The sequence below is a fragment of the Camelina sativa genome, chromosome 4 (assembly GCF_000633955.1).
Source record: "Camelina sativa cultivar DH55 chromosome 4, Cs, whole genome shotgun sequence".
NCBI lineage: Eukaryota > Viridiplantae > Streptophyta > Magnoliopsida > Brassicales > Brassicaceae > Camelina > Camelina sativa.
The window spans coordinates 12,270,284-12,281,926 of NC_025688.1; the positions used below are offsets into that span (position 1 = coordinate 12,270,284).

General features: G+C 39.4%; 1 protein-coding gene across 16 annotated transcripts; it reads left to right on the forward strand.

Annotated features, from left to right (window-relative positions):
• On the forward strand, nucleotides 974-3,206 carry LOC104780346 (protein TRANSPARENT TESTA GLABRA 1-like). Of its 16 annotated transcripts, XR_766710.2 has the most exons (7): nucleotides 975-1,584; nucleotides 1,858-1,889; nucleotides 2,029-2,096; nucleotides 2,230-2,288; nucleotides 2,523-2,563; nucleotides 2,659-2,797; nucleotides 2,917-3,206. XR_766710.2 is itself a non-coding variant. In XM_010504845.2 (2 exons), the coding sequence occupies exons 1-2, from the start codon at nucleotides 1,201-1,203 to the stop codon at nucleotides 1,882-1,884; spliced, it is 411 nt and encodes a 136-aa protein (XP_010503147.1). In that variant the 5' UTR covers nucleotides 974-1,200; the 3' UTR covers nucleotides 1,885-2,018. The 16 variants fall into 16 exon arrangements, 2 of the variants coding, with proteins under 2 accessions (XP_010503147.1, XP_010503148.1); XR_002037692.1 differs by lacking the exon at nucleotides 2,917-3,206 and having other exon boundaries at nucleotides 2,659-2,910; XR_002037694.1 differs by lacking the exon at nucleotides 2,917-3,206 and having other exon boundaries at nucleotides 2,669-2,910.

Sequence of the window (11,643 nt, forward strand, 5' to 3'; positions counted from 1 at the left end):
TATTGTATATCTGCCAAATTTCATCCCATTCCGAATTCAATTGGTCCTCCTTTTGATGTCACCATCGAAACTGGTAAAATCTGAAACTTCGGAAAAACTGTGCCTGAAACACACTGAAGATGCTTGAATAAATCTGAAACCAACCGTCAAAACTTCAATCCAACCGTTGGATCTCAATTTCGTATTAGCACCAAGCTCTCCACAAAGTTTCAGCGTGATCGGATTATTTTGAGATCTCCAAACCTTCTCTTGAATTTGCTATCTTGAAACAGATTTTTGTTTTCTTTCTCAGTTTTAAAGAAAACCTTCTCTCCTTTGATGATGTTAACAACACTGAATTTTCCTAAACACATTCTGAAGAAAACTCTAGTTTTGTGACCTCTTCTTCATTACATATTACAGCCAGTAACACCCAACAATTCTTGTCATGTGCTTGCTACCTCTTAAATTTCTTCATCTATCTTGATGCAGAGCATAAACGGAGCAGCAAAATAACCCAGAAAATTATGAAACTTGGTGAAAACATCCAAACCAGTCATATGAAGTCACAGGAAGAAACAGATCACGATTTGGGTTTTCAGTTAGCGAGTTATGATCAAATTCGTAAGACAGCTCCGAAACAAAAACAGACTTGCGAGTAGCCAACTTTGAGAGCGATTTACCATCAAACCACAAGGAATCAGAAGGTGATCTTTATATCCATGGAAAGATCTTGCTTTAAAGTTTCTAAAACATCTTTCAAAACTTGAATACGAGGTCTGTAGCCAAAGAAACTGATCTCAGAAAGTAGCAACCCGAGATAGAAACTGTTTTTGAACACTACAAGAAAAAGCTACATTCATAGCTCATTTTACTGAAGTGCTATAGAACATGAATGTTTTATTTTGATTACTTATAATAGCACTAAAACAATGTTATGACAAAAATATCAGTAAGCGGGAAGACAAAATCACTTGTTCCGCCAAAATTAAGGGAAAATTTCAGATTTTACATCAAAAATAATTTAAGTGCCAAAGAAAAAGAAAAAAACTTTTCACGACTCTTCTCCTCCATAGCCTTTCGTCTCCATCGAGTTTTTCTCCGTCTGTTAATGAAAAAAAAAATTCCGACGAACACTGATAGTGAAACTTTCTCTCACTATATTCGCGAAGAAGACACCATCATCGAATCGAATTCAGATCACGCAATTCGCCATGGCCCATGGATAACTCAACTACAGCTCTATTATCCAGATCTGAAACCGCAGTAACCTACGATTCACCTTATCCACTCTACGCCATGGCTTTCTCATCTCTCAACAGTTCCACAGAATCGTCGTGGGAAACTTCCTCAAAGATTACAACAACTGAACAACCGAATCGACATCCTCTCTTTCGATCTGATTCCATGACTGTGAAGCCTCTCCCGAATCTCTCGTTCCAGCGTCCTTATCCTCCTACAAAGCTAATGTTCAGTCCTCTTCTCTCCGTCGTCCTTCATCTGGAGATCTATTCGCTTCTTCCGGCGATTTCCTCCGTCTTTGGGATATTAACCAAGATTCTTCCACAGTTGAGCCTATCTCGGTTCTCAACAACAGGAAAACGAGTGAGTTCTGTAATTCTTTAGGTTCATTTGGGTTGAAAGTGAATTGATTTATCGCTAGTGTTACTGCTTTGGTATTTTGGGGAAAGTGCTGAACTTTGTTTGGTTTCTTCTTTTGTGATCCAAATTTTTTATATTCGTTGTTGTCGCATAGGTTTGGAGATAGAGAAGCTTCTCTTTTCTTGTACCCAATAGACAAGTTAGTATTTTGAATGGTTTAGTTAGTATATTATTGTGGCTGTTGTTGTTTTCTCTAAACGTTTAACCCCATTTTAGGTTTTTCCATTGAGCGATGGGCAATAGTGAAGGTACCATAAAGCATCTATTTGTGGGTTGTTAGTTGTTTGTTCTCCTACTGGTTCTTGATGTTCAGTTTCATGTTCAAGGCTTGTCTTAGTCGCAGGTGCCATCTATTATTCATACTGATACTTGTTTTTTCCATATTAGAGATCCTTTTCATGATGTAAAGAGCAAAGAAGAGACAAATAAACCCCTTTATGATTCACTCCTTTCAGGTAAGTATTATTTCCCTTATACTCTTATTAAACCTTTAAGTCTGCAGCTATTGATGCATATTTGTTTCAAACTTAATTTGGTTCAATCTGTTTGATTCTTAGAACCTCCTAATTTAAGTATTTGGTTTTCAAGCTATGTCTATGAATCGCCGATGCTGGATGGTTTTTGTGAAGAAAGGGTCTAAGAAGAAGGTTAGTTTTTTTTTTAAATTATAAAATATCTCTAGTCATATCCCTCGTAAATCATAATGCATGCATGACTTCTTTCTATTGTGTTTTCTCTTGTTGTGATGTTACGTAATATATATACTATTGTGTTTTCTCTTGTAGTGATGTTACGTAATATATATACTCTTGTAGTGACTTCTTTCTATAAGCTTGAAGAAGCAGTCTGGTCTTCTTACTTCGTTTGCTTACCCTTTGTAGGGAGGCTTGGGCGAGGTTGTTCTATGTTTCTGCCGCTTTTAGTGAGTATCTTGTAGAACTTAACTATTTTTTCTCTCTTACATCTTTGAATTCTATGTTTCTCTCTTACATCTTTGAATTCTATGTTTCTTGTAAGTATGTTGTAGAACCAGTGATGTTATCGAGCCCCGGTGGTATGTTAATCTCAACATGATTGGAAAGGAAGCTCTTGGTGTTGCCACCACTGATGAAAAAAAGAAGCCCGAGTTTATACCAAAGCAATACACAGCAGAATGGTGAAGATTTCTTTCATTTACCCCATCTATTATCATTCTTATTGCACCATTGTACGGATAAGCTGTGTTAGCTGTTTAAGATGTCACTACACCATCTATTAACAATCACAACCTTATAGATGGTTAGAGAACATCCGTGACTCGTGTATTTCGAGATAGCTTTGGTGGGGCTACATAATACCAGCATGGTATACCACTCTAGAGGGAGATCAGCTCAAGGAAGTTGGTTTGGGTTGTTGCTAGAACCAAGGAAGAAGCTCGAGAAGAGGCTGCTCAGAAATTTGCTGGGATGAAGTTTGAACTCACTCAAGAACCTGTACATGTCAAGTTTGTCTATATTCTTTGTGATGTTAGTTATATATTTTTTAAGACTTTGTGGCACTTTGTTATGTAAGACTTGTTTTGGTTAATGTATGTTGATTATTATATGATATATAAAAATATAAATCTAATTAAATATATATTTTTTTAAAAAAATAATACGACAATAAATAAAATAGCACTAATTTTATGATATAATAAAATATATTATAGCATTCGACTAATGTTATAATATTGTTATAGTAGAAGCTCCTAACATAGCGTGTAAAATGACTTATAAGATCATTTTTAAAAATTAGAAAAACGTGATAACAAAGCATTTCGCTACTGTTATAGTAGAGTCTTCTACCATATCGTATGTGTGGTACTATGAAAACCCGTCTCGTGGATCCCACTAGCCCTCCGCTAGCTGCCCCCAACGGACCGTCCCTGGACCCTGCTAGCCTCCCGCTAGTCGTCCCAATGGACTCCAAGCTAGACTCTACCATATCGTATGTGTGGTACTATGAAAACCCGTCGCGTGGACCCCACTAGCTCTCCGCTAGCTGCCCCAATGGACCGTCCCTGGACCCTGCTAGCCTCCCGCTAGCCGTCCCAATGGACTCCAAGCTGGCCCTGCAGCGCATCGATCCTAACCCCTCACCGTGGAAATGAAACTATTCATCCAAATCCACCTGTAGGTTATTGGTGCGCCAGCCGTTCCTCGAACCCTGGTCCCCACCCTTTAACAACCTTCCCACAAGACAAGCTGTCACCAATTGATCTGAAACGACCTGACCCATTTTTTTTAATTAATAAATAATAAATATATAAATATAATATAATAATAAACATCTAAGCTAGTGGTCACATACCCACTAGCCACCTAACCACTATCACACCAAAAGCGGAAAAATAAAACCAATAATCCAATAACCAATATCAAATAAACCGTAATAATTCCAAAACCATAAACTAAAGATCCAATCAACATAAACCAGAGAACTCTAGCAATCCTAAACAACATTCTAGGACTCAACTCTAGCAATCTAACAAAAGCCAGACAACAACCAAGTGAGCCACTAGAACATCCTCCTCTTCATTGCCAAGATCCCATGGTCACACTTTGCATCTACCTGCACCACAAACACAATGAGATGCGTGAGTATTACCAGAAATATCCAGTGAGACGATTCTCCCATCTACGAGCTATACACACAAGCAAATCAAGAGTACAACTCCAAATAAAATATAACAAACCAACCATTAAACAGAACAACCAATAACACTTTCACCACACCTACACATCATCACACAAAACAAGTCATACAACCCAATCGCTTAGATAAGCTCATGGTCACGCACTCACTTTAACAAGTGATTCACGAAAATAACAACAACCAAATGAGAGGCTCTCCAAATCCAAGAACAACCAAACTCGCTCCGTTAACTTTCTAATCCCTTCGGTGAAAAGCAAGGTCANAGGACTCAACTCTAGCAATCTAACAAAAGCCAGACAACAACCAAGTGAGCCACTAGAACATCCTCCTCTTCATTGCCAAGATCCCATGGTCACACTTTGCATCTACCTGCACCACAAACACAATGAGATGCGTGAGTATTACCAGAAATATCCAGTGAGACGATTCTCCCATCTACGAGCTATACACACAAGCAAATCAAGAGTACAACTCCAAATAAAATATAACAAACCAACCATTAAACAGAACAACCAATAACACTTTCACCACACCTACACATCATCACACAAAACAAGTCATACAACCCAATCGCTTAGATAAGCTCATGGTCACGCACTCACTTTAACAAGTGATTCACGAAAATAACAACAACCAAATGAGAGGCTCTCCAAATCCAAGAACAACCAAACTCGCTCCGTTAACTTTCTAATCCCTTCGGTGAAAAGCAAGGTCAACACGTCCAGAAGCTTCCCACAAAATTTCAGAACGATCAGATCTCAGGTGAAACCGCAATCGATCCCGAAACACCCGCTGGTCTCAATCCGCGACTGAGACGAAACGCCCCACTAAACTGCCAATAACTCCTAGAATATAAACCAAATTCACTTATGTAAAAAGGAGAGTGTACGAAAATCTCTTAGCTACAACCCTACCAAAAATCAATACGTTTCGAAACGTTTTGAGTAATCGGATCTTCTTTCTCCCAAACCCTGACAGTTCTGTTTCTCTCATTACTCTAAAGAAAAAGCTTCATCTCCTTCTCTTCCTCCTTTACACTAAAAAACTAAGAGTTCTGTGATCTAGGCCAAATTCTGATAGCCTAAATCTTCTCCGGATCTACAGAAACCCCATTTGCAGACACAATATGACCCAAAAATCCTATCTCACGCTGCCAAAAACTGCACTTGCTCAACTTAGCAAACAACTTCTGCTCCCGCAGCTTCTCCAGAACTACCCTCAAATGCACTACATGCTCTTCAGGACTCTTAGAATAAACCAGGATGTCGTCGATGAAAATGATGACAGACACGTCCAGAAACTCCTGAAACACGCTGTTCATCAATCTCATAAACGCTGCTGGTGCATTTTTCAACCCAAACGGCATCACCACGAACTCATAAACCCATACCTCGTCCTTCTACTGGACGAACAACACCGACGCTCCCCACGATGAAGTGATAAGACGTAAGAATCCCCTATTTTCTTCCTCAGCTCTACTAGACTAAAAATCAAGTATGCTGACAACAACTCACCACCACCCGGATATCAACACCTCTTGTCCATCCAAGAACCTCTAGTAACTTGTCTCTTAAGGAAACTTCAACAAGATAGCTTATTACAAAATTAGCTTCCTGCTTAGCAATTCTCCACAGCAAATCATCAATACGAGCGTAATAAAACAAACAAGTACCATAAGTTCGCATATTCCGATTCGCCATATCAAATGCTTTGCAGGCCGCCAACTCAACCCACTGAACTTATTCACTCCAACAAGCTTACCAAAACCATGAATCTAGCAACCCTGACCATCTCCAATGAACGTCATCCAACATCGTCGCAACGTTTAGTTTATCCTGCCATGAAGGCTTCTCGTGAACTTATGTACCTGGCAACCATGCCTTTCCCGGCTCACACCTGCTGTAACTCCACTTCCCGGGACTCTAGCACCACCGGCCGCACAATCCTGGCGCAACAGCCACATATTCATGACCGCTCCGGTCATAAAACCCTGACCCACTGGTCAACACATCCAAAGCCTGAGATTAAACCACCTTCACTCTCTCGAGGTCTACATTCAGTCGTTATGTTTATACTCACGTCCTAGGCATTGATTGCTCCCAACTTTTCCACTCTTAGGTCGCAACCTTCAAGCCATATCGATCTCACTCTCAGACCACCGGCTTTGAGTTATACCATCTCACTCTTGGACCATAATCCTCAAGATCTCGGTATAAGAGGAAATAATCATCCCCTCTGCCACTCTCGGATCCCACAGCCCCTCGAGCTATCAGTACTCAGGGGAATCACCACCCCCTCAGAAGCAACAATCCTTAACGGCTATAAACAACTCCCGACCAAAAGTACCTCCTGTGGTCCGAGTATAACATTGCAATGTTACAACTGCCCACTCAACTTCTCATATCAACCTGGATTATCCACCAATCAGAGAAGTATCTGATCGAACTGCATATGACCACCTATCTGCCCCTCTAGGCTTGATACCTCTCGAGAAGAACCTCGTACCGGTCATCTACAACTGCTCCATCCTCCTAACAAAAGATGGATAGTCCTCAACATCTGCAGCCCTCGGCTGCACCCCACCACATGCGGTACAACTGGAGCCTGCAGTGGTACCCCCCCTCGGTAATCGCTCCCACAGCACGCCAACAGATCCGCCAAGCGATCATCTCGACCCTGGGCTCCACCCGCTGCAACCCCACACCTGGGTTCCCAGCACATCTGGCACGCTCACCGGCTGAAACCCTCTCTGGTCCCTCCTGATACGCTTGCGACCCTCTGACATACCTCCTCGTGGAAGTCTGGACCACACACTCGATGGCCTCGGGAACTCGCTCGACCATGGCCACGACAACGCCCACGTCAACGACCAGCAACTCAACCACCTTTAACCACTGATCTTCCAAGAACAGAGGCTAACAAGCATAAAACAAAACAAAACCACACAAAGAAACATAACACTAACTCACCGTGAAATCTCATTGAAGGCTCGAATAGGATGTTCTAGGACTCCATGCCACACACAATTGACTAACTCACATAATCAATCAAAGCATACAATCCCAACATCATCAACAGAAACCTAGTGAACCCAAACCTAGAACCGTAAGGGCTCTGATACCATACTGAAACGACCTGACTCATTTTTTTTTAATTAATAAATAATAAACATCTAAGCTAGTGGTCCTATACCCACTAGCCACCTAACCACTATCACACTAAAAGCGGAAAAATAAAACCAATAAATAACCAATAAACCAATAACCAATATCAAATAAACCGTAATAATTCCAAAACCATAAACTAAAGATTCAATCAACATAAACCAGAGAACCAGCAATCCTAAACAACATTCTAGGACTCAACTCTAGCAATCTAACAAAAGCCAGACGACAACCAAGCGAGCCACTAGAACATCCTCCTCTTCATTTCCATGATCCCATGGTCACACTTTGCGTCTACCTGCACCACAAACACAATGAGATGCATGAGTATTACCAGAAATACCCAGTGAGGCGATCCTCCCATCTACGAGCTATACACACAAGCAAATCAAGAGTACAACTCCAAATAAAATATAACAAACCAACCATTAAACAGAACAACCAATAAAACTTTCACCACACCTACACATCATCACACAAAACAAGTCATACAACCCAATCGCTTAGATAAGCTCATGGTCACGCACTCACTTTAACAAGTGATTCACGAAAATAACAACAACCAAATGAGAGGCTCACCAATATCCAAGAACAACCAAACTCGCTCCGTTAACTTTCTAATCCCTTCGGTGAAAAGCAAGGTCGACACGTCCAGAAGCTTCCCACAAAATTTCAGAATGATCAGATCTCAGGTGAAACCGCAATCGATCCCGAAACACCCGCTGGTCTCAATCCGCGACTGAGACGAAACGCCCCACTAAACTGCCAATAACTCCTAGAATATAAACCAAATTCACTTATGTAAAAAGGAGAGTGTACGAAAATCTCTTAGCTACAACCCTACCAAAAATCAATACCTTTCGAAACGTTTTGAGTAATCGGATCTTCCTTCTCCCAAACCCAGACAGTTTTGTTTCTCTCATTACTCTAAAGAAAAAGGTTCATCTCCTTCTCTTCTTCCTTTACACTAAACAACTAAGAGTTCTCTCCCTTTCTCTCTCATAACAATGTCGACATTAGCAAAAATAGGAGAGGAGGCGTGACTTTGAGAAAGAGATTAGGGATTTTTGGTTTAATTAGATTAAACCATGATTTAATTAAACCAAAATTAATTAAAATCCACTCTTTTGGTTTACTCAACATATCTCTAATTCTATTCCCGGAACACGAATGTTACAGGTACCTACGAAAACAGTGGCCTAAAATAGCGTTTGTGGGAAAGCTATGAATGACGTAATATAGCATTTCTCTACTGCTATCAATGTAGATATTTGTTGTTGTGGAAACATGAAATTTTCTTTCTTTTCAACATTCTTCAGTTTCTTCACAACTACCAATGATATCCTTAAGAACTGTATTACATAGGCTGTCTTTCTCATGTCATGAATCATTGTTACCCATATCATTTTGCTTTGAACAAGAACCCACTCTTTGTTTTCTTCTAAAGACACTCTTTCTAGGGAGCTCAACATTCTTCTCCCTCTTTTTGTTTTCAAGTTCTTGACACATACATCAACACACTTTCAGATCAGGCTTCAACCAATAAAGATGCAGACTCTCAATTCACTTTCTATCAGTTTCTGGAATTGTCTTGTTTAAATACAGTTAGCTCCCCCTTTTCCACTAAGTAGAAAACATAGTAACAGAGACGTGAGTCTCTCTCTCCAAAATTCTCTTGCTCCAGCTTTTTAGTCTCTACTAAGCTGCTTCAATGTCTCATTTCATCATCACACATATTGATTACTTTTCTAAGACTTCAAAAACCTGCACCTTTCCTTTTACAGTGTCTTCTCTCTGCTGACAACCCAAAAAAAAATGTAACTTTAACCAATGGAGTCTGCTTTTTGGGCTTCAAAGCAATAAAAGATTGAAGTTTCCTTTAAAATCACACATCTCTCGTACTGGAGCTTCTTCACCTTTCTATTCTAAAAATCAAAATCACACGCATCTTGCTTTTGTCTTCAATTTCAAGAATACCTTAAACTCACCCTTTGATTTCTTCTTCGTGAAATTGTAGAATCATTAAATCAATAAGAGATAATATTATCATCTTATGATTTTGACCAGTTGAAGTCACCTCATCTCTTCTTCCTCAATAATTTTTCTCTGAACTCACTAGATTTCTCATTCTCTCATTGTGAATTGAAGCCTCTCTTCTATACTCGTTTAGTAATAATCTTAAAGCTTACTCAAATTTCAAACAGACCCATCAAGTAGCTTCAACTGTGAGTTGGACGATACTCAGCTTCCTCACCATCTTCGAACACTTTAATGAAGCTTTATGAGCATTGCAATGTTAGGCAACTTCTCTAGAGAAAATGCATAGAAGTACGAAACCACAAACCTAATCCTCCAAGTTACAATCGAATACACCAACGCCATCAAAGATCGATTTGTGTTGCCCCTCTATTTTCTTAGTAGCTTCAATACATGTTTCCAGCTTTTCACTCTGTTTCTTATATTGGGCTTTTCTGGGCCTAAAATAACAAATCAGAAACTTGCCCAAACTATCAAAATAATCCTTCTCGAAAACTTCTTCTCTTTCCGACGGCAAGGAAACACGTTTCTGAATTTTTCGGTGAATTCATTCTTACACCTTCGTGCCTTTCTCGTGGTAGCAAGATCTCGTGATGACATTGTTGCTCCTTTGCTTCTTTCAAATTTACTCAAAACTGAAGTATCAGCCATGATTCCTAAATCCTACCGAACCCCTTCGTTCAAACTTCGAACTCTTGCTTCTTTTAACAGCACCAGAAGCGATGATCTTTCGACGTTTCTGAATCTCCAGGTGAACTTGATACGTCGTCAACTTTTATGATAGTTCTTACACTGTTACACACCATATCTCTCTTTTGCTTTGTTTCTTCAAATCTCACAAACCATGTGAATCAACTCAATTTCCAATCTCATTATTCGCTAGCCACACATCCAGGATCACACCCGAAACAAGAACAGATCTCTATCAAGCACCCGCTCTGATACCAATTGTAAACGCATATTTGTGGCTAACTTTATATGCTTAAGTACGTGAATGATCGACTTCGACTTTGTATGAGCATAAAGTAAAATAACGCACAAACTTTGTTGACGGGGTTCAGTTTTTCCTACATCCTAGGGACCTAGTCCAGAACAAATTCACTAGAACAAGATAGCAATTACAACTGCATATGATACAAGCACTACTATGCCTATCAATCTTTTCTAGATGAATAAACCATCAAAAGATCTCTCTATCTTATTGATGGGGCAACACCACACATCTTGTGTGCATCTCTCAAAATTACCTTGAAGCAAGCAAGTCTTCATGAAGCACCTTCTCGGTATTTATATCAATTGCCCAACCCCTAGGGTTGGCAACTTTCCTATTATACAACAAATAGAAAATTGAGAATTTTCCTTTTTCTTTTTGGATAAGGAAAGTTTCTCTCCATGATCTCATCTAGAATCTTCCATTCTAGATGTTCATCCAGCTCAGCAGCCGCCACTTGTCTTGTCCAAGTCGGTCTTAAGCTTATGTACTCAAACTCTTTAATTCAGCTTCTTGTACTACTTCCTACATTAACGTCGGACTAGTACAAGGACTGGTTCAGACGTTTGATACATCCTCTGATATATCTAACTGCAGAGTTCTTTATTCAACATCTTATTTTCTTCTCTGCTTTGTGTCAATCACTGTGTCAGCACGATCACCAAGCGCTACTTAAGGTTTGATGTACCAGTACTCGTATCAACTTAATACTTCATCCTCTGTATCAGCTCTAATAGCAATTATATTAAGTAATACTTTATCCTCTGTGTTAGTTATGTCCACTGTCTTTGTCTTAACTGATGCACCATCACTGAGACATCTGTGATGTATCTCTCTATCCATGTCTCATCCATTACAGTCACTTATAAAAGATTTCACCACATATTCTAAACCTTATAAAACTTCAGTCAACACAACATCTTCAAATTTGTATATACATCAAAGGATAAAATTACTACAAAATTCGGAATATGTCTATATTATTTAGCAAAAACAAAACATATCTACAAATTAATATATTATGCATTTTATACGAATTAAGCTTAAGTGATAACTAATATAAAAAATAAAATAAAAAACATATTACCAATGATTAGCTTTGCCCTCCATCTTTTATTTGGAAGAAAAAGAAAC